The sequence below is a fragment of the Anopheles ziemanni genome, chromosome 2 (genome assembly GCF_943734765.1).
Source record: "Anopheles ziemanni chromosome 2, idAnoZiCoDA_A2_x.2, whole genome shotgun sequence".
Lineage (NCBI taxonomy): Eukaryota > Metazoa > Arthropoda > Insecta > Diptera > Culicidae > Anopheles > Anopheles ziemanni.
Genome location: NC_080705.1, coordinates 80,321,936 through 80,345,341, shown reverse-complemented (window position 1 = coordinate 80,345,341; position 23,406 = coordinate 80,321,936). Strand labels below are relative to the sequence as shown.

The following is a 23,406-nucleotide window of genomic DNA, read 5'->3' as shown; positions in this document are numbered from 1 at the left end:
AGGATATGTGGTTAATCGTTGTCCAACAAGAGCGAATGACGATGACAAAAGTCCAGCTGAGTTATGGGAAAGTACCAAACCTGATTTGTCTAAGTTGCGTGTTTTTGGCTGTCCGGCGTTCGTCCATATACCGAAAGAAAATCGCAAGAAGCTAGATGCTAAGGCATGGAAAGGCGTATTTGTCGGATACGCACCGGCAGGCTACAGAATATGGAATCCTGAACAAAAGTCCATCGTTGTAGCGCGAGATGTTGATTTTCTGGAAATGGAAACTCTGAAGAACGTCGAAAGGAGTGAGTGTTCCAGAAGCTACGATAATATTGATGTAGTTGTTTTAGATCAAGAGGAAGCAGAGCAAACAAATGAAGGCAATGATCATAACATAGAGGTTATGAATGATCAGGAGAGCACAGGAAGCGAAGGAAACTACGACACTGGTGAAGAGGAAATAATTGAAGGTGAAGAAAATTCTAATACCAGGCCTGTTCGAGAACGAAATGCTCCTGTGTGGCATAAAGATTATCAAGTTAATGCCAGTTTTGCTCTTAATGCTTTGTCCTATGTTAATAACAAATCAAAAGGATTCAGTGCGCATGAAACACGTGGATGTAAAGTATTTCTTTGTAAGAGACCTAGTAGAAAAGGGTACCATAAAGTTGCAGTATGTTCCAACAGTAGAACAGGAAGCGGATATATTGACAAAAGGTCTACCTGCACCAGCTTTCACGAGATTGCGTACATGTCTAGGATTGTCCGATTCTAAGGTTTGAGCGGGCGTTTTTGGGACTACAAGGTTTGAGCGGGCGTGTTGGAGAAACAAACTTTGTGTATAAACCCTATGTGTCAGTTTGACACATTTGTCAATACTGAAATACATTATGAATTCATTCTGTGTTCTACCGCCAACGAAACCACACGTGTTTTTCATTACGATATCACTTTAGTGCTCCCACCATCCTTGGACGAAGTCACTAGTGTCATCAAGCAGCTGAAACAGAACAAAGCAGCTGGCAGCGATGGGCTGGTGGCAGAACTATTCAAGATGGGTTCGGTAGAGCTTGCCGTCAGTATGCACCAGCTAATTGTGAAAATCTGGGAGCAGGAAAGGATACCGGATGACTGGAAGCTGGGTGTCATCCACCCAGTGTACAAGAAGGGTGACAGAATGGACTGTGCCAACTTTCGAGCCATCACAGTCCTCAATGCCGCCTACAAAATCCTATCCCAGATACTCTTCTGCAGACTCGCGCCCCTTGCTACAGATTTCGTCGGAAGCTACCAAGCTGGGTTTGTTGGAGGCAAATCCACCACCGACCAGATATTCACTCTACGGCAGATCCTCCAGAAGTGCAGGGAGCACCAGATCCCGACGCACCACCTCTTCATCGACTTCAAGGCGGCCTACGATACCATAGATAGGAAGGAGCTATGGAAGACCATGCGGCAGTACAGCTTCCCCGAGAAGTTGGTTCGACTGCTAGAGGCCACAATGGAGGGGGTGCAGTGTAAGGTGAGGATTTCGAACATGCTGTCGGATCCGTTCGAATCTCATCGGGGTCTGAGGCAAGGTGATGGACTCTCCTGCCTTCTATTCAACATCGCTCTGGAAGGTGTCATGAGGAGCGCGGGCTTCGACATCCGTGGCACAATTTTCACCAGCTCTCTCCAATTCCTCGGCTTCGCGGATGACATCGACATCATCGGGCGGAACACAAGGACGGTGTGCGAGGCGTACACCCGACTGAAACGCGAGGCCGCAAGGATTGGACTAATGATCAATGCGACGAAAACAAAGTACCTGCTCGTCGGAGGCTCTGACAGTGACAGAGCCAGGCTGGGGAGCAGTGTATCAGTAGACGGCGACGAACTCGAGGTAGTAGAGGAGTTTTGCTACCTTGGCACTGTCGTAACTCCGGACAACAACGTAAGCTGCGAAATCCGGAGGCGCATTGTTCAGGGGAATCGTGCCTACTATGGGCTCCACAAACTCCTGAGGTCCAGATGGCTTCTCCCACGCACTAAGTGTGCCATATACCGCACGCTGATTAGACCGGTCGTCCTTTATGGGCATGAATCTTGGACTCTGCTCACGGAGGACGCTAACGCTCTCGCAGTCTTCGAGCGGCGCGTGCTCCGGTCTATCTTTGGCGGCGTGTATGAGCAGGGCGTGTGGAGGAGAAGGATGAACCACGAGCTAGCTGAGCTGTATGGCGAGCCGGACATCCTGACGGTGGCGAAGGCCGGCAGGATTCGTTGGTTGGGGCATGTCATGAGGATGCCGGACTCATGCCCCACCAAGAAGGTGCTCACCAGCGACCCGCCCGGCACGAGACGACGAGGAGCTCAGCGAGCTCGGTGGATGGACCAAGTGGAGCAGAACCTGCGGGACATCGGATGCGACCGGGGTTGGAGGGCTGCAGCCATGGACCGAGCGACCTGGAAAGCGATTGGTGACCAGGCCATGTCAGCACGACGTGCTCAACTGCGAGCGGGCCAGTGAAGAAGAAGAAGAAGACCTGGTACAATTTTTTTGAGAAATCACTTCACGGAATAAATGAGTAAGGCAGAATAAAGGAGGTAGAACAGACAAAAACTATAACAAAATTTATTAAAACTAACGAATGAGTAACGTACATAAACCCCTGGTTTTTGGTACAGAAATGACGCAAAAGGAAATCCAGTTTGATGATGATCGTGTGACTAACCCATTGCAGGTGAAAAAACACTAGTAGTTTTAGAAAGAAAAGTATGATTCAAACGCTTTGAAAAATAAGAGCGTAACAAAATATAAGAACATTTATATCGGCTGTGTACATTAAACAAGGCCCTGCCCACCAACCCATAGCAAAAATAACTCATTCAAAGATCATTATCAATGGAAAGTTTTTGTGAACGCTGAAGTAAATAGGCGTACCATTTCGAACGTTCATTACTCGAGCAATGTTTCTTCAAAATGCTACTTTCAGTAGTTTTTTTAGAATCTTCGACGGACTACACGCAAAATTCTGGAGTATGAAAGTTTGTGAAAGATGTCGATGAAAAGTGCGCTGTTGTGTGTGATTATGTCCAATGTGGTGCGCTTAGGATGGACAGCAGAAGGAGAAGCTACTGCCAACATGCCAACCGTCATGGAAGCGATCGTTCATGCTATGATCGATTTTCGGAAGGAAATCTTGGACAACCTGCAACTGTCGCTCGAGTACCACACGGAGCAGCTGGAGGAAATCAAAGTTCATGTGGAACACAAGATGCAAGAACAAGAGAAGCGAATGAAAGAAGTTGGAAAACTAGTCGATATGATAAACATTAGGTCCTTTTACGGCGGTAGCTGGACTGTGTTCCAGCGACGGATTGATGGGTCCGTCGATTTTTTCCGTAACTGGACAATGTACAAACACGGATTCGGAGACATCAACGGAGAGCATTGGCTGGGTTTGGAGCAGCTTCATATTATGACGAGTTCAGGAAGACACGAGCTGTTGGTGCTGTTGGAAGATTTCGAAGGAAACTCAGCCTATGCGCTTTATGATGAATTCAAGATTGCGAGCGAGGAGGAAAAGTATAAGCTCACCGTGGGAAACTATTCTGGAACCGCTGGTGACTCGTTGACATACCATAATGGAATGAAGTTCTCTACATTTGATCAAGATCATGATGAATCCATTGACAACCTTGCTAGATACTGGAAAGGAGCATGGTGGTTTGGAGTCGGTTGGGAATCGTATGTATATCACATGTAAAGCGTAGTCACACATATCGTGTCCTAACTCATACAAATGTTTTTTTCTTTCTTTTCTATTGCAGCCATTTGAACGGGCTATATTTTCTAAAAGGTAACCATAAGCAAAGGGGAGTAGGTTGGGATTCATTTCGTTATAAGTACTCGTTGAAATCAGCAACAATGATGTTTCGTAATCGTGCCTCTAACTAGCTCTCGGATAATTTTGGGATATCGCAGGATTCTTATCTTCGTTTTTCTTTGCCCTCACTGTTGCTAGTTAAATGCAGTAATTTGATTCAATTTTATTGTTTTGTAAACGAAATGTATTTATCGGACGAAATAAAGCGAAATAAATAGTTATCATCCAATGATTTTTGAAAGAATTCGTGCAATAAATATTAATGTAGACAACTACAAAATGGGAAAACAGCTGATTAAAACAAAAACAATCTACTATGACGAAGCGTATGGAATGGAAAAAACGAAAAGGTATGGTTTTGATTAAAATAATTTTCTAACATTTTTAAACTTTTAGTTATAACTGGTATAACGGGTAAGGTCAGGTGTGACCCGAGTATTTGACATCTACTCTCCGTCAGCACTTGTCATTAGAGATCACGAAGATGAAACGGTCTCTTCCTACTGGATCGTCAAGGAGAACGGACGTAATAAATCGATCATCCGATCATCTTAAACACATCCTAAAAGCTATTCCAAGTAAAGTAGTAACTATAGCTTAGCTGCGCAACACGTTCCGTAGCGTCTCGAACTTAACGAAACATATTTTTCACATGCTTCATGCTCGCTCAGTTCTTCGAGTACACCTGTGTTCAACTGCTTCCAACGGTGGCCGTTTAATTATTTTTATAGCCTTATTTTCCTGCACTGTACAATAAAAAGAGACAATTGAATTTGCCACAACACGACGATGAAAGTTCGGGCCCAGAATAGGGGCTGCAATTTACTTTAGTTTGAATGATCGTAAATGTGCTTATAACATATTTAATGGCGCACAGTATGTTTTGTTGTGCTTACGATGGGGAGTGAAAGAGTTTCTGATATATTGCTTAGTTTAAACATACCATAGTTAAGAATAACTTGTAGCACACATGACAAACACGAAAAACGAATAAGAAAAGATACCTGATGAACATTTTTTGAGAAACCACTTCGCGCACAGCAGCAGCAAGGCATTCAAATCATTACTCATGGAAGAACTCGGGAGGAAAGTCAGGCTAAAAAAAGGAGGTAAAACATCAAAACCTGTACAACATCTACTATGAAATCTGACGAATGAGTAAAATATGTAAACCTCGGTTTTTTTGTACATAAATCACCCAAATGGAAATCAAGTTTGTGACTAACCCATTTTTGATAGCAATAACTATAGTTTAAACTATAGTAGCTTTAGGAAACAAAAGTATGACTCACACGCCATGAAAGATAAAGCATAGCAAAATGTAAATATATTCATTTCGGCAGTGAGCAACAAACGAGTTTTTGTGAGAACAACTGCTCAAAATCTGTAACAAACTTTGCCCATTCTGGGATCATTATCATAGGAAAGTTTTTGTTAACGTTGAAGTAAAAAAACGCACCAAAGAGAACGATCGTTTATTGCTCGAGCAATGTTTCTTCAAAATGCCACGTTCAGTTGTTTGTAGACCCTTCGACGGACTCCACGGAAAATTCTGGAGTGAAGTTTGTAAAACATGCTGTTAAAAAGTGTGCTGTTGTGTGTGATTCTGTGCAATTTAGTGAGCTTAGGATGGACAGCAGAAGGAAAAGCTACAGCCGACATGCCAACCGTGATGGAAGCGATCATTAACGCTATGATCGATTTTCGCAAGGAAATCTTGGACAATCTTCAACTGTCGCTCGAGTACCACACGGAGCAGCTGGAGGAAATCAAGGTTCATATTGAACAGAAGATGGAAGAACAAGAAAAACGAATGAAAATTGAAAATGAATCAAAATGCAAGGATCTACGAGACTCGAACAAAACTTCCCAACAAATCACAAATATTGAAAAAGCACTAAATAAGATAACCAGCGAGTTAGTCCTTAGATCATGTGATCGGGTCAAATCTAACTACACTGATACTTTTTACATTAGTCCTCATGGAAACATTGAAAAACCTTTCTTGGTGCTTTGTTACTTCGATAACAACTTCAATCTCGGCGGTGGCTGGACGGTGTTCCAGCGACGGGTTGATGGTTCCGTCGAATTTCACCGCAACTGGACGATGTACAAGCACGGATTCGGAGACGTAAATGGAGAGCACTGGCTTGGTTTGGAGAAGCTTCATATTATGACGAGATCAGGAAGACACGAGCTGTTGGTGCTGTTGGAAGATTTCGAAGAAAACTCAGCCTATGCGCTTTATGATGAATTTGAAATCGGAAGTGAGGTGGAAAAGTATAAGCTCACCGTGGGAAAGTATTCAGGAACCGCTCGTGACTCACTGAAATACCATAATGGAATGGAGTTCTCTACATTTGATCAAGATAATGATAACTTCAGTGGCAACTATGCTAGAAGCAGGAATGGAGCATGGTGGTTTCAAAACTCTTCGATACCGTACGTATACCACATGTAAAACGTAGACACACCTATCGTATCCTAACTCATAGAAATCTTTCTTTTTGTTTTTTTTTTCTTTCCTTTCTATTGCAGTCATTTGAACGGGCCATATTTTATACAAGGTGACCATAAGCAATGGGGAGTGGCTTGGGACTCATTTCGTTATAAGTACTCGTTGAAATCAGCAACAATGATGTTTCGTAATCGTGCATCTAACTAGCTCTTGGATGCCTTTGGCAAATCGTAGGATTCTAATCTTCGTTTTTCTTTTCCCTCACTGTTTCTAGATAAGTGCAGTAATTTGATTCAATTTCATTCTTTATAAACGAAATGTATTTATCGGACGAAATAAAGCGAAATAAATAGTTATTCCAATTGAGAAAAACAAACATCTGATAACTGCTGCTTTACGCAAACGGAACATTGCATCAACCATGACCTGCAAAATGTGTATTTCTATAATACTAGATTACATGAATATTATTGTAAAAAATTATGCAATGGAAAAACAGCTGAGCAAAATCAAACACAACTATGACGTAGCGTATGGAACGAACAAACAAACGGAATGATACGGTTTGTCGTAAATTATTTTTCTAATACTTTTAATTTTCTTACAAACCTATTTATAACATCAACGCTAATTATATCAAAGTTAAGAAAAAATAATCCAAGTAAAGCTTATTGGGTGGAAATCACAAAAAAGCTGAACTGAAAAAAACTGAAACTGGACTTTTCCCTGTAAGAGATGGCTGACCGTCCACATGTGCGAAGAGAAAAAGTCTAGTCAGTCATTAACAGCCAGGGAGTGACCGAAGACGGTGGTTGAACCAAAGAATAAAAAAAGATACCAGATAAATATTTTTTGAGAAACCACTTCTCGCACAGCAGCAGAAAGGCATAAAAATCATTAATCATGAAAGAAATGAGTAATGTGAAACATAAAAAAAATATAAAAAATCTATTATGAACCATAAATAAAACTATTAGTTTTTCGAAACAAACTGGATTAAAAGGCCCGAAGTTTCTAATTCTTATCCAGTGTATTCTGATACAATATTGGTCTAACGGCTGACTTATGGCTTTACCATAGCAGAGCAATTGAGAAAACCGTTTACTAGTTCGAAAAACCGGTTTTCCTTTTCTCCGATCGAGCAGATTTGCTCAGGTTAACTGTGGATGCGATAGTGATCCTCCCATTTTCCCCAAGGAAGGTGATTGCTATGGCGGACAATGCAATGCAATGGGATGAGCGTATCAAGAATGTCCATACATTGCATAAATTTTAATGCGTCAGATTATCCAAGTAGGAGCGTTGTTGAATGGTACATGAGTGTTGAAAGCTAGCAAGGAAAACGTCTCAGGGAGGAAGGGACTCATAGCTCGCCCGGGGAAAGATAGGGTACTCGAAGTAGCTTGGTCTAACTCGCCTCAGGCGCAACTCGGCTAGTTTAGCATGAAAAGAGTGTTTCCTTCAAAGGAAAAAACACAACCTAGGAAACCACCAACGAGTGAACACAGTGATCCAGAGAAAGCAGAAAATACAAATCAGTTGTTTACAGAACTTCTACTACGGAATTATCTTGCCTACTTTGCCGTTCCGCACCGTAGCTGTGAGCATTCGCTTCAGCTCGGTTTCGACGATCACCCAACAAGCGTCATCATTGCAGCGTCAGATTTTTAGCGTGACATTTTGCATTTTTTATAATGAGAAGTATGATTCAAACGCTATGAAAGATGAAAGCGTAGCTAAATATAAATACATCCATATTGACTGTGAACAAATTTTTGTGAGAACAACTACTAAAAACCCATAGCAAAACGAGCTCATTCTAGGAAAATTATTAATGGAAATTTGTTGTGAACGTTGAAGCAAATGATCGCACCAAAGGGTACAATCGTTAGTTACTCAAGCGATACTTCTTCAATTTAACAAGTTCAGTTCTTTGTAGAAGGTTGCACAAAACAGTCTTAAGTCATACTAGTGGCAAAACCCAACCCACAATCTTAAACTTAGAAGTGTGCTTGTGTTACTGCTATAACAGCAAGTTTGTGAAATATGTCGATAAAAAGAGTGTTTTTGTATGTGATTCTGTGCAATTTGGTGCGCTTGGGATGGACAGCAGAAGGAGAAGCTACTGCCGACATGCCAACCGTGATGGAAGCGATCATTAACGCAATGATCGATTTTCGCAAGGAAATCTTGGACAAGCTTCAACTGTCGCTCGAGTACCACACGGAGCAGTTGGAGGAAATCAAAGTCAATGTAGGACACAAGATGCAAGGACAAGAAAACAGAATGAACAATGAAATCAACGAAATTAGAAACATACTTGGCGCGATGAGCAGAGAGCTGCTTCCAAGAACATGTGATCGGGTCAAATCTAAATACACTAGTGCTTTAAATATTACTCGTCTTGGAAAAATTACACAGCCTTTCTTGGTGCTCTGTTACTTCGATAACAATTTCAACCTCGGCGGCGGCTGGACCGTGTTCCAGCGACGGATTAATGGGTCCGTGGAATTTTACCGCAACTGGACGATGTACAAACATGGGTTCGGAGACGTCAATGGAGAGCACTGGCTTGGTTTGGAGAAGCTACATATTATGACGAGATCCAGAAGACACGAGCTGTTGGTGCTGTTGGAAGATTTCGAAGGAAACTCAGCCTATGCGCTTTATGATGATTTTAAGATTGCGAGCGAGGAGGAAAAGTATAAGCTCACCGTGGGAAACTATTCTGGAACCGCTGGTGACTCGTTGAAAGGCCATAATGGAATGAAGTTCTCAACATTTGATCAAGATAATGATAAATTAAACTACAACATTGCTAGCGAACTATCAGGAGCATGGTGGTTTAAACTCATGTGGGAATCGTATGTATACCACATTTGAAACGTAGCCACACATATCGTGTCCTAACTCATGCAAATGTTTTTTTTCTATTGTAGCCATTTGAACGCGCCATATTTTTTAAACGGTGACCATAAGCAATGGGGAGTGAGTTGGAACTCGTTTCGATGTTTCTACTCGTTGAAATCTTCAACAATGATGTTTCGCAGTCGTGGCTCTAACTAGCTCTCGGATGGCATTTGCAAATCGTTGGATTAAAATCTTCGTTTTTCTTTGCCCTCACTGTTTCTAGTTAAGTGCCGAAATTTTACTCAATTTCATTGTATTGTAAACTAAATAAAGTGAAATAAATAATTATCGCAATTAAAAAACAACATCTCATAGTATGATTGAAACAATCCCTCTACGTTAAAGGAACATTGTGGATCAACCATGACCTGCACAATTTGTATTTCTATAATTCAAGATAACATTCATGTAACATTGCAGAAAATTATGCAATGGAAAAACAGCTGAGCAAAATCAAACATAACTATGACGTAGCGTATGGAACGAACAAACAAACGGAATGATATGGTTTGTGGTAAATTTTTTTTCAAATACTTTTAAACATTTACTTACAAACCTATTGATAAAAAGAATGCCAATTATATCAAAGTTCAGAAAAGCTAATCCAAGTAAAGCTTGTTGGGTGGAAATCACAAACAAGTAAGGAACTATAGCTTATCTGCACACCAACTGAAACTGGATTTTCCCCTATAAGAGATGGCTGACTGTCCACGTTTGCGAAGAGAAAAAGTCTAGTAAATCCTTAACAGCAAGGAAATGACCAAAGACTATCGTTAAACTAAAGAATAAGAAAAAATACCCGGTGAACATTCTTTGAGAAATCAGTTCTCGTACATCAGCAGAAAGGCATTAAAATCATTATTCATGGAATAAATAAAAGAGGTGAAACATTCAAAACCTATAAAAATATTTGCAATGAACCATGATTACTACTTTTAATTTTTGCAAACAAAAGTATGATTCAACACTATGAAAAATAAGAGCAAAATAAAATATAAAAAAAAACATGTCGGCTGTGAACAACAAACAAATTTTGTGAGAACAACTGATCGAAACCCATTGAAAAATTAGCTCATTTTAGAATCATTATCAATGGAGTTTTTGTGAACATTGATGTAAATGAACGCACCAAAGGGCACGATCGTTCGTTACTCAAACAATATTTTGTTCAAAATGCTATGTTCAGTTGTTTGTAGAACCTTCGACGGACTCTACGGAAAATTTTGGAGTGACATTGGTGAAACATGTCGATGAAAAGAGGGTTGTTATTTGTGATTCTGTGCAATTTGGTGCGCTTAGGATGGACTGCAGAAGGAGAAGCTACTGCCAACCGTAATGGAAGCGATCGTTCGCGCAATGATTGATTTTCGGAAGGAAATATTGGACAATCTGCAATTGTCACTCGAGTACCACACGGAGCAGCTGGAGGAAATAAAACAGCATACGGAATATAAGCTGATAGAACTTCGCGATGAGATAAATCGCAAATTAAATCAACAGCAAAATTGTTGCAAACAGCAAAAGAGTTGCTTGCGTACCACAAGGAGGAAATCAAAGTTCATGTTGAACAAGCGGTGCAAGATCAAGAAAAATGGATGAAAACCGAGAGTGAATCAAGGTTTAAAGAACTTCGAGAGTCTAACAAAATGCTCCAGGAGGAGACAAAAACCCTTCTTGATAAATGTAACGCACAAATGCAGGAATTTGGGAAAACACTTAATGCGATAAACATCAGGTCCCTTTACGGCGGAGGCTGGACCGTCTTCCATCGACGGATTGATGGGTCCGTCGATTTTTTCCGCAACTGGACGATGTACAAACATGGGTTCGGAGATGTCAATGGAGAACACTGGCTTGGTTTGGAGCAGCTTCATATTATGACGAGATCAGGAAGACACGAGCTGTTGGTGCTGGTGGAAGATTTCGAAGGAAACTCAGCCTATGCGCTTTATGATCAACTAGCTCGAAGCCCCGGCGAAGCTCGGGGAGGAAAAATGTGACTAAAGTTTTTATTCTTGGTTCATTTTCAGTGCTACATTCAGATTGCCTGCAGACATATTAGTAGCTGTGATATCACACGGAAATTTTCTTTCATCAATAGTCTAGGGGGCAAAGTGCATGGGTGTTGTTCCGGAGGATCGGAGTTCGAATCTAGGCTAGGAAAAACTATTTTGTTGACGGTTTTAAAAAATTTTTTTCATGATTTTTTTTGAATATTTAATGTACTTTTTCAAATCTGATCATATTTTGTTACATAGATTTCAAATTATCATAACCACTATTAAATTAACAGCTTGGTGGTTCAATTTATTCACATAGCCATATATACCTGTATTTTCCCTATGCTATCCACTCGTACAACTGGTGTACTGGTAGTGGTGCTCGAGCCTTGCATCAGAGGTTTGGTGTTCGAATCCCGGATGGGGAAATCTTTTATAGTACGAAATAAAATTTTTCTTCAATATCTACGTTTGCCATTCAAGTAGCGATATTTCCTCACTATTTCTAACTTGTGCTATGGTTCCTCGGCAAGACTACGGCTTCGCTCTTGGTAAACCCGTGTTCGAGTCCCGTTTCCACTTAGAGTCAGATTGTAAAAAGCATGCTTCACGTGCACTGTAATAATGTAGGGTTTATTGCCTCATCTCATCACGGGACTTTGAAACTGAGATTTATAAAAATAAAGATTCAAGATTGCGAGCGAAGTGGAAAAGTACATGCTCACCGTGGGAAAGTATTCGGGAACTGCTGGTGATTCGTTAGAATACTATAATGGTAGGAAGTTTACAACATTTGATCAAGATAATGATAACAACAGTGGCAACCTTGCTAGAAGATATAAAGGAGCATGGTGGTTTGGATCCGCTTGGAAATCGTATGTAAAGCACATGTAATACGTATGCTCACATATCGTATCCCAACTCATACAAATGTGTTTTTCATTCTTTTCTATTGCAGCCATTTGAACGGGCCATATTTTATAAAAGGTGACCATAAGCAATGGGGAGTGAGTTGGGCCACATTTCAACATTCGTACTCGTTGAAATCAGCAACGATGATGTTTCGCAGTCGTGCCTCTAACTAACACTCTGTCTTTGGCAAATCGCAGTATTATACCTTCGTTTTTCTTTGCTAGCTCTGTTCTGTAAACTAAATGTATCTACCAGACGAAATAAAGTGAAATAAATAGATGTCTCGATCGAAAAAAAAAACGTCTCATAATATGATTGAAACAATCCCTCTGGGATAAAAGAACATTGTGGATCACCTATCACCTGCAAAATGTGTATTTGTATTATTCTAGATTACATGAATGTTATTATAGAAAATTATGCAATGGCAAAACAGCTGAGCCAAACCAAACAAACAAAGCTACTAGGTTGTGAACAACAAACAAGTTTTTTTGAGAACAACTGCGCGAAGCCCATAGCATAATTTGCTCGTTCGATCATTATCACGTAGCGTATGGAACGAACAAACAAAATTGATGAACAAACTTATTTTCAAAACGGTTACCATAAACAAAATGATGTGAACTGGAGCACATTTCGAGGACATCATCATTCGTTGAAATTAGTATCAATGATGTTTCGAAGTCGTCCCTTTAACTAACTCTCGGATGGCATTTGCAAACCGTAGGATTCAAATCTTCGAATTTTATCAGCCCTCGCTGCTTCTAATTAAGTGGAATTTATTTGTTTTGTTACCTAAGAGTCTGGTCAAAATAAAGTGAAATAAATATTTATCTCGTACGAAAAAATATAGTAAATCCTTAACACCTTGACGTCCGCACAATTCACGGTGTCGCAACGCATTACGACCGGCCCGTTTGCACCAGGTCCTCTGTATCCGGCCGTCCTGTTTAATCATTCTTTTTCTTTCTTTACACGAATTTACGTACGTACAGCAACGCGTCCAGTGATTTTTTTTTATATTCCATTTGATGTTTGTTTACGTCCAGTAAGCTGTGGCGCGTGTCAGGTGGAAGCGTTGACAGCACACCAAAATGATGTGATCGGATGAAAACCGATGAGGATTCATTCAATCGTAGCGTGTATCCGGACGGCAAGGTGTTAACAGCCAGGGAATGACCGAAGACGGTCAATACACCAACGCATAAGAAAAGATACCTGATGAACCACTTCTCGCACAGCAGCAGAAAGTCATTCAAACCATTACTCATGAAATAAATTAGTAAGACGGCAAAGTGGAGATAAAAAAAAGCTATAAAAAATCTACAAGGAAATCTGACGAAGTGGTAACGTACATAAGCCCCTGTTTTTTGTACAGAAATGAGGCGAATGGAAATCCAGTTTTGATTATGATCGTGTGACTAACCTATTTTAGATTAACAAAAACTAATTTGTTTTGGAAACAAAAGTATAATTGAAACGATAAGAAACATACAAGCGAAACAAACTATAAGTATATCTATATCGGTTATGAACAACAAACAAGTTTTTTTGAGAACAACTTCGTGAAACCCATAGCAAAATTTGCTCGTTCGATCATTATCAATGGATAGTTTTTGTGAACGTTGATGTAAATGAACGCACAATTTCGATAGTCTGTTTCTCGAGCAAGGTTTCTTTAAAAATTTAGTTGTTTGTAGAATCTTCGACAGACTCCACGGAAAATTCTGGAGTGAAGTTTGTGAAATATGTCGATAAAAAGAGCGTTGTTGTGTGTGATTCTGTGCAGTTTGATGTGCTTAGGATGGACATCAGAAGGAAAAGCTACAGCCGACATGCCAACCGTGATGGAAGCGATCGTTCATGCTATGATCAATTTTCGCAAGGAAATCTTGGACAATCTGCAACTGTCGCTTGAGTACCATACGGAACAGCTGGAGGAAATTAAAGTTCATGTTGAACAAAAGATGCAAGAACAAGAAAACAGAATGGAAAAACAGAATGAAGACATTAGAAAAACACTTGGCGCGATGAGCAGCGAGCTGCTGCCAAAATCATGTGATCGGGTCAAATCTAACTCCACCGATACTTTTTACATTAGTCCTCATGGGAACATTTCAAAGCCTTTCTTGGTGCTTTGTTACTTCGATAAAAAATTCAACCTCGACGGCGGCTGGACCGTGTTCCAGCGACGGATGGATGGGTCCGTCGATTTTTATAAAAATTGGACGATGTACAAGCATGGATTCGGAGACATTAATGGAGAGCACTGGCTTGGTTTGGAGAAGCTTCATATTATGACGAGATCAGGAAGACACGAGCTGTTGGTGCTGTTGGAAGATTTCGAAGGAAACTCAGCCTATGCGCTTTATGATGAATTCAAGATTGCGAGCGAGGTGGAAAAATACAAGCTCACCGTGAGAAAGTATTCAGGAACCGCTGGTGACTCATTGTACAACCATAATGGAATGGAGTTCTCTACATTTGATCACGTAGATGACAATAGTTGTGCGACAATTTTTCGGGGAGCATGGTGGTTTGCCAGCTGTTTTGATGCGTACGTATACCATATATAAAACTTAGGCACACATACCGTGTCCCATTTTATTCAATTGATTTCTTCCTCCCTTTTCCTATTGCAGTCATTTGAACGGGCGATATTTTCCAACTGCCGAGGGTGTGAAATGGCGCACATTTCTAGTACATAAGATAAAATCAGCAACAATGATGTTTCGAAGTCGTGTTTCAAACTAACCCGCGTATGATATTGGCACATATTGTTAAATTTTTTTATCGCCAGATTCATATCTGTGCACTTTTTTTAATCACAATGTATTAGCCAATGTGTGACGAATAGTTTACAGAGTATCGTACTCGGAAAAACCAACTACAACCATGCTTCGAAATTGTGCTTCCAACTAGCACGTCGTTTGAGCGGGTTTTTTTTCTCCTTCCAAGATTAAAATATGAACACTTTCATGTAATCAAGCTCATATCCTTATTCTTAGTTTTAAAGTAGCACCAATGCGCGAAGTTAGGACTTTGAAAAAAAAATCTTTACTAGTTGAAATTTCTCAAAGTCATAAAAACATTCTATGTAACTGCATAAAGTAAACCTGAACACATAGCTTATTCACGAAACAACGAATGAAAATGTGTTCTTGTATGTACTTCAACAAATAAGTTTTGATTTTACACGAAAAAAGATGTATCTTAATCACGCAAATTGTAACCGGACGAGGACGAAGATCAACCCAAGAGATAGTGCAGAATTACGTAAGCGTGCAGAGAACTCACTCGAATACTTTCAAAATAAACTCACCGATAATGAAATACCGCGGTTTTATGTGTTGGCCGAATTCCAGCCCGGCATTCCGGCACGATGATGTCGGGGTAGTGTGCAACTGTGTATTGCTTCTAATTTAGTTGAGTCGGCTGCCACCCTGCCGGTTCCCGGAGCGCATTCCAGGTTTCTTCCCCCATCACGGAGATTTCGATTTCAGTTCGCGACCCGTCGGACGGTTTTCTACGGCATAATAACACTACCCGTCGGAATGTGACCGGCGTGTCGATTACTTTTATTTACCTCCATTCCCGAGTTCCCCCCGGCGGCAGAAAGCAACGGCAACAAATTCGAAATTCACGATACATAAACGGAGACGGGAGGGAGACGGAAAGCGCAAAAAAAAAAGAAAAGGACAGCACAACGACCGCAGGATAAAGTGACACACAGGGAAATATTTCTTGATGCAACCGGAAACTATTTAGTTGACATCGGCGAGCTCCATTTATTGCCCACGATCAGACCGGAAGTGCAACCGAGTCGGTGGATGTTTTCCTCCTTTCCCTCCACCGAACCCACATTTCACATCGCTTTTCGGTGCCGCGTTATTGTCGGCTCGTTTAGCTACGGTGTTTCAGCCCAGTCCACCGGAAGTGTATTTAGTCCCGGCGAGGTTAAGTACGCTGTGGTACAATGAGAAATCGTGTACCAAAAAAAAAAAAGGCACAATAGGGATTGTTTCGGAAACGTGCGCGAAAGGATGATACGTGCTAACTATTAAACCGGAAACTGATTGCTACGGTTCGTGTGTTCTTGCAACTATTACCGAACTTTTCTGGAGTCCATTAGTCACGTTCAACCGAATGGGTTTCTTCAAAGGCAAAAACGAAATTGAGGTAAAATTTTCTTTTTTTAGCATACAACATGAGTAAAGCTAGAAAGTTTATGAAGAGTTTTTTACACTTTCCTTGCAGTTACACTATCACCCGAACGGAATTTGATTTGAAAACTCTTTTGGTTTAAACTAAAAAGTGGTTTATTGGTTGAAAGTTCTTAAATTGATGTAAAATAGCACAAAAAAACATGACAGGTATAAAAGAGTGATCCATTGCCGCTTTTTTCTTGGACTCGAGCAAAGTCTCACTTTATGCAAATAATTTTATACTCTGTTTGCGGAAAAAATCCGTTTTAAATACCTTCTCGTATGTAATTAAACGTTTATTAAAATTTCAAAATGGACAAATGAGATCCTTTTGATGCCAGAGTTACGGCGTGTTTTTAATTAAACTGCATCAAATTATGCATAAGAGAGAAGTGGTTGTAATGTACGAAAGGCGGCACGCGATATTTAATAGCGAATGCATGGAAAAGGACAGTTAAAAACATTCGATTCGATGGCATAAATCAATTTGAAGTGTAATTTGTACTCTGGTAAGCATAAAACTTTCATTTGAAATCGCTGAAAATCATTTCTTCATTTAGTTTCTAGCTTTTTTCAGCAACTTCAAGTAATACGTTTCTGGTTTCGTGCTAGCGAAAGCATTCAACTGCATTTAATGAAACCACTTTACGCCACATCAGCTAATTAAATGTAAACAGAAAATAAAGCGCAACAAAGAATACACAAAGGTCACCGAAAAGGGAAACGCTTCCCATTGCAAACCTTCGTGCCTTTGTATTTAAATATCGCATATTTAATTGCAGTATCACGAATCCGGGATCACCGTAGGGCAGGGCAGGGCAGCGGTTTGTCGTGATAAATGAATTTGAAAAGTTAAGGTCCAGTGCGCTTGCAACTCTTGACCAAAAGACCGCCACCCTCTGCCAATAGCCGAAGCAATCACATAAATAGAACGGGTGAAGTTGAACAAAAAAAAAATGCTAGAATATATCATTAGCTTTGCTCAATGCTTTTAAATGAGATATGCAAAAAAAAACGGGAAAATGCAAAACGTCAAACTTGAACGAAAAAAAAGGTTTCAACCTATCCACCCCAATGATTTATTTGTATCGCACATAAAATCTGCATTGGGCAAGAGTGCAAGTGCAACATCGGGGGGTAAAGCCCCATACTACATGAAGGAACTAAGAAGAATGCAAAGTGGAGTATGTAAGCACACAAAACGCTTTCTGGCCCGTTTTTTTTATTTTGTTGGTGGTCGTCGTTAGCATCGATCCCGCCCGGTCGCTCCGGGTGAAACCACAAAAAGAAGGCCCTTTCTGTATGCTGGGGGCGGTCAAAAATGCTGACTATTCTAAAACTGCATCCAAAAAGGGAGACCCACGTGGTGACACGCAGCGAGAGATAAGGGAGGAGAAAGCGGGCGCAAAAAAAACTGCTCCGAAGAAAATGCATTCGACAAGCCATTAATATTTAATATATCGCTGCGGGAGAAAGGAAAGACAGGGAAGGTCACACAGTGTGTGGTGGTGGTGGTGATGGTTGCACATAAACTTGTCCATAAATCACCATCGCTCAAGACGACAGCCCATAAAGCATTGTCGGTGGCGAGGAGCCAGGGGAAGTTCCCCCATTCTATTATCCTGGTATTATTGATCGAAATCGGGTTCGTCACTGGATGGAGGCGCCTGGTGCCTTGTACGGGTGCTGGCTAAATCGAATGTGCTGGGGGGGGGGGGGGGGGGTGATTCTTGCACACAAACGAAAACTCATTCCGCACGGCAACCGGAACCGACACCGACCGGAAATAGCTATCACAACGATCGTGATGCAATGATGCGCCGGTTCGCTCATCAAGACCTAACCTCAACCGAGTTCTTTGTCGTCACATCGGTCGACGGGATGGAAAAGATGGACAGCGCTTTAAAGTAAGCACCTTTTCAACCGTCGGGAGGAATAAAACTGGCAGAGAAAAAGACGAGTTTCACCCTAATGACGATGAGGTGGGAAAATCAAATACAACCACCACCGGTCACCGGAACCGATGACTTCCACTATTTACAGCCGAGCTTGACAGTTGTGAGCGGAATGCTCGTTATGGTCGGGGTTGGTGTGCCCCGGGTGTAATCCCTCACCGACCGGCGGAAGACACATTAGTTCGCAGCGCCATTAAAACAAGCACTTTGGGGGAAAACTTTATGCGGTCACATTTTGGAAGTGTCGGGGCTGCCGGGGGAAGGCATCTAAAATCTTTCTTCCCGAACGCGTTCACGTCAACCATTCAGCGCTCACTGATGCTGATTTATGTTGCATGACCGTGCACAACGCACAACGGCACAAAGCCAGCCGAAACCCTCCCCCCCCCCCGATCCGCCCGAAAGTCATATCATCGAAACGGAGCGACAACGAAGATGGGCGCAGAAAAACGTCCGGACACGCTCACAATCAATTGCAATTTCCTTCGAGTGACATTCCTCAGCGGCAAATACCACGCAAAAGCACAAAACTCCCTCCCCCCTCCTTGACGCCGATGATTGAAGTTTTTTTTCCCTCCCACTTATTATATTACCCCGTTCGCGTTCAGCTGTTTGCGGTGGATTTAGTAGTTTCCTAATGTGCCCAGTTCGTTTTTGCTGGCCCGTTTCGTGCTCCGAAACGACGCATCAGTCGGATGTTCAAACAAGGGCTTGTACAAACAGGCCACTAATGGATGGCGTGCTGCTTTAAAAAACGGGGACCTCGAGCGCGGTGCAGTGCGTATTAGATTCCTGATGCACAAGCGATTGTCAACCGGTGGGGGAGAACAGGACACACGACGACAGCGCGGACCGTTTGCAATCGAGTGTATTTCCGTTGGGCCACATTATAATGCGACCGACCCCTTCGTTGTTCTTGTGTAAACGGTACGTGCGAACATGTTGTGACACATGGAAAAGGATGTGGCCACGGTGCACGCAAGGACGAGCAAGCATTTCACGTGACCTACCGGAACAACGATAAAAATGCCCTTCGTCCTAAGTAGCTAAATAAAATCTCAAACTTATACTATTACAATGAACATATTTTACAAAAAGTATGAGGGCTTTCTTCACTAGTCTATGAACATTGTAAAAGGAAAAATGTTCTGCTTTAAAAGGTGTACCTTGAGCATTCATTTAGCAGGTACATTAAGTATCTTTTTTTAGCTTATAAATATGAATCTAAAATCCCCATTATGGATCAGATTTTTTTTTAGAACTTGTAAAGTTAACACACTTAATCATCGAATCATTTTCAACGATAAAGAGAAGGAAAAAAGATTGGAAAAAATGTTAATCATTCAACAATTAAATCACAAATATCCAACTCTCTAAAATTTAAAAACTCTTGAAATATCTGTATACCTTTATAATTCAATTATTTAGCGGTATGCAGCATTTAACTAGCAATGTGTTTAATAAATTTTCAATGAATGTCAGATGTGTTATGGTTTTGTATAGAAAAAATAACACTTCATTTTTACACGCAATTCAAAATTAGTTTAAACATGTTCCTAAACACATTATGTGTATTTCTTCGTCTACAGAACATACTTTTTGGCCCTTCCCTGGTGATATTTATGCTTGTTCAATAATAAAAGCTTGATTGATTTCCTGCGAGTCGAACCGTGATTGAAGTGATAATTTTACAAAGCACCTAAACAGAATAAAAATTCAATTGAAAAAAAAACACCAAATATTTTCCAACGTACATCAAGCATCGTTCATTTCCCGGAGTGGGGATTCCCGGTTTCGATACACAACAATTCGAGCACGCCCAGAAACGGGACCACAAACATAGAAATACTTCGTTAGAGGTGCATTTTCTGCAGTCAAGTTTCGGGTACTGAGAGACGGGAAAAAGAGAAAAGTCGTCTTCCGAAAAAAAAAGTCCCAGCGGTTATCGCGATAGTATCTGTGCCGGCGGCGAAGAGTGTGAACGGAGAGCATGAACGGGATGGGTGAGGTTTTCCACTTTTCCGGAAAAACCCGAGCCGGCGGTCGAGGAAATTGTAATTGACAAAAAATAACCATTTTCTTCCTGGGACGAGGCAACGATTTTCATCTTTCAATCCGACTGCTGGCGCTTCCAGGGCCTGCACAACTTTGAGGTTATGTAAGACAGTCCCGAGTCCATTGCCGGGAAAAACGCGCCAGCATGGCAAGACGTGCCCGACGGAGGAACCGGTCTTCCTTGCTGCGAAACCTCACGACGACGAGGACGACGACGACGTTGGCGTTTAAAGTTGCACCGACAACTTCCGGAAGGCGTTCGAGAGGTTCGGTTAAAAGGGAGTGTGTTTGTGTGACGGGAATCCATCGCGCCACGCTGGCGTCGATGCGAAAGGAACTCAAGGACTTGCATGTGTGAACATCGAATTTGGGGGAGTGTGTGTGTGTGTGCGGGTTGGTAATAAAGTCGCGTAGTGTGAAGGTCACGCCGAGTAAAAACGAACTACCGTAAAATCGGGGACGGGATGGGAAATGCATTCGCAATCCTGTTAACCCTTTAGTGAACAAACATAATATTTGAATATATTAAACATTTTGAGATGATTTGCGTAACGCCAACTGGAGTTTCATATTAAACCAGTTTTAATTAGCATAATGTTGATTCATTAAAATATAATATGTGAATTAAAATTATTTTTATATTTATACATCGAAAGATTCCGCTTTAATAATGTATTTAAATTGTAGTAAGGCAAGAGGAAACCATCCCCTCTTCATTCTATTTTGTATCTAAAATAGCTAAAGAATAACAAAATTTCCCAATTACTATCAAATCCATTTAAGCGATCAACGTTTCAGACACGTTCTTTTTTTGGGGTTTGTGTAAGTAAGAGTTTGGGTTTAAGAACACATATAATATCTCACTCACCTTTGCGCCGTTGCTGCCAGTATCCTCGACCGCCGGACCGTCGACCAGCGGAAGCACGTGTTCCGAGTGTCCTTCCAGCGTGTGATACATCATCCTCGTCATCGTCGTCCGAGTCGATGCATATGACATCGTCACCCATTGTCGGCAAGTGTGTTTTATATTTAGTTTTCCTTGATTTCCTTTTCACTCCAGGGCGGAAAGTGTGCGTGTGTGTGTGTGTGTGTGTTTCTGTGTTTTATGGCACCATCTGCACCGAGATAAATAACTCCAGAGTGCCGCGCGTCGATGCTAATGGGACACGCACCGTTAGCGGGACGTGCACCGTTTCACGCTTCACGCCAGCGTTAAACCGACGGTCCTTCGGGTTCTTGGAACGTGACCAATTCGCCTGGCGTTGGATTTTCCTTCTCATCCTGTACGTTTCCTCCCATTCTGTGAGGGGGATGGATGGCCCCACCGTCTCAAGTGTTACTCGAACTCGGAAGGAAACGACGGGGAAGCGGAAGGGTTTAAGCTTTGCACAAGGGTACACACTTTGGACGCATGAAGACGTAATCCTTTCGTTTTCGCATCACAAAACTGCTTTTGTTTTCCGGTTTGCGCGCTTGTTCTTCCAGCATCAATTGAAAACTTGAAAACATCCTTCAATCAAATGTAATGAGAACTCTCAATACACGGATGGTGCCTTGTACCAGTGTGTGTTTTCCTCCGTCTTGCCAGAAAATCCCTGCAATGCCAATCGCGCGCTCCCACTCCGAGCAGGACGCTTTCAATCCCACCGGGCAATCCGCATTGCACAAAACGGGAACTGCGTTCTTCCCTGCGTTTCCACCCGCTTTTGGTTTCTCTTTGCACGAGCTTAACGGAAGCAAAACAAACCACTTCACTCGCGAGCACTAACAAGGATCTGCGCGGCCACGGAAGAAAATGGAACCACGATCTACCACCGGTTTGATCGTCCTGCTCAGGTCTTTGGTTTTTTTTCTCTTCTTTTGTCCACAGGAGAAAATTGAAAAACAAAACGATCCACCCTCTCCCCCACCCCTTGTAACGGCAGTAAAGTGGGAATCAAAACTTTGGCGAACCTGCACGGCCGAGCTAGACCTCGCCTAGCAGACGCAACCAAGGTCCTCCATGTCTGTGTTTCGGCTTGTGTAGTGGAATCCACACCGCATGGCACCGACTATGAGCACCGTGATGATGATAATGATCATGATGATGATGGCGTTTGTGCCCCGCGGAAACCCCCTTTCGGTCGGCTTCAAAGTTCATATTTTCTTTTCGCTCGGCGGCTTTGCTTTTCATATTCGCGCCGCAACGAGGACGGCGGGGAGACGCGATGGCACGCCGGATGCAGTTTGGCCGACATTTTTCTGTGTTTCGCTTGGAAGTGGGAAATTTGGGCCGAAAAAAACGGCACACAAAAGGGAAGTGAAGCAGACTGAGGGGGGAGGGTAAAAAAAACTGCATAGGGCCGACGGAGTGGACGATTTCTCGTAGGCAAGCGCAAGTGAATCTATTAAATCATCCCACCATGCGACCTGGGGAAGAGCAAGTGAGCAAGAAAGACAATGGAAGTTAAATTTATGTATCATTAGGGCTAAAGGTCGTAGCTTTTACTTTTGGTTTTTTTTCTTTCTATTCGCTCATATTTTTCCTTTCGCGTTTTTTTTTTAAATCCCAAATTGCTTTCTAGTTTTATCATTTGTTTTATATTCACAAATGTGCCATAAAGGCTTCGAAATTGTGTTTTGTTTGTTTTTTATCATACTGCACAACATTGGTCCCTCGTTAAACCTTTCATATTCACGTGTGCTATTTACTTTTCTTACGATAGGTTATTTGTGATCCTTATGACCCTCTCTGATTTTCTGTTATTACCGTTCAGTTTATAAATTTCCTATTTTATCGCTAACTTTTTTCTATTATCCTTGTTTTAACTAACATTTTTTCATCCATGATAGCAGAATCAAGAAATTCTTATTCCGATCATTATACTTGAAAATGCAATAAAGAACAATCGACCTTTAGTGCAATTCTGGCAAGCGAATTACACTTCCGGCCACACATTAGCTCGCTTGATTTGCTGCAGTTCCACCCAGGGGGAATCATTGCCAATCAATCCTAGCACTTTCCCGAGAAAAACAGCAGACAAGGCGGAAACGCGCGTGAAAAGTCTACCT

At 41.6% G+C, this 23,406-nt stretch overlaps 1 protein-coding gene across 1 annotated transcript in view; it reads right to left on the bottom strand.

The window, feature by feature from the left end:
• LOC131294487 (uncharacterized) overlaps nt 1-21,362 on the bottom strand; it is an 82,623-nt gene extending 61,261 nt beyond the window's left edge. Inside the window, exon 1 of the mRNA XM_058322534.1 lies at nt 21,224-21,362. Coding sequence (XP_058178517.1) covers nt 21,224-21,362 — 139 coding nt within the window. The remainder of the gene's footprint in view (nt 1-21,223) is intronic.
• Nucleotides 21,363-23,406: the final 2,044 nt, after the last annotated feature.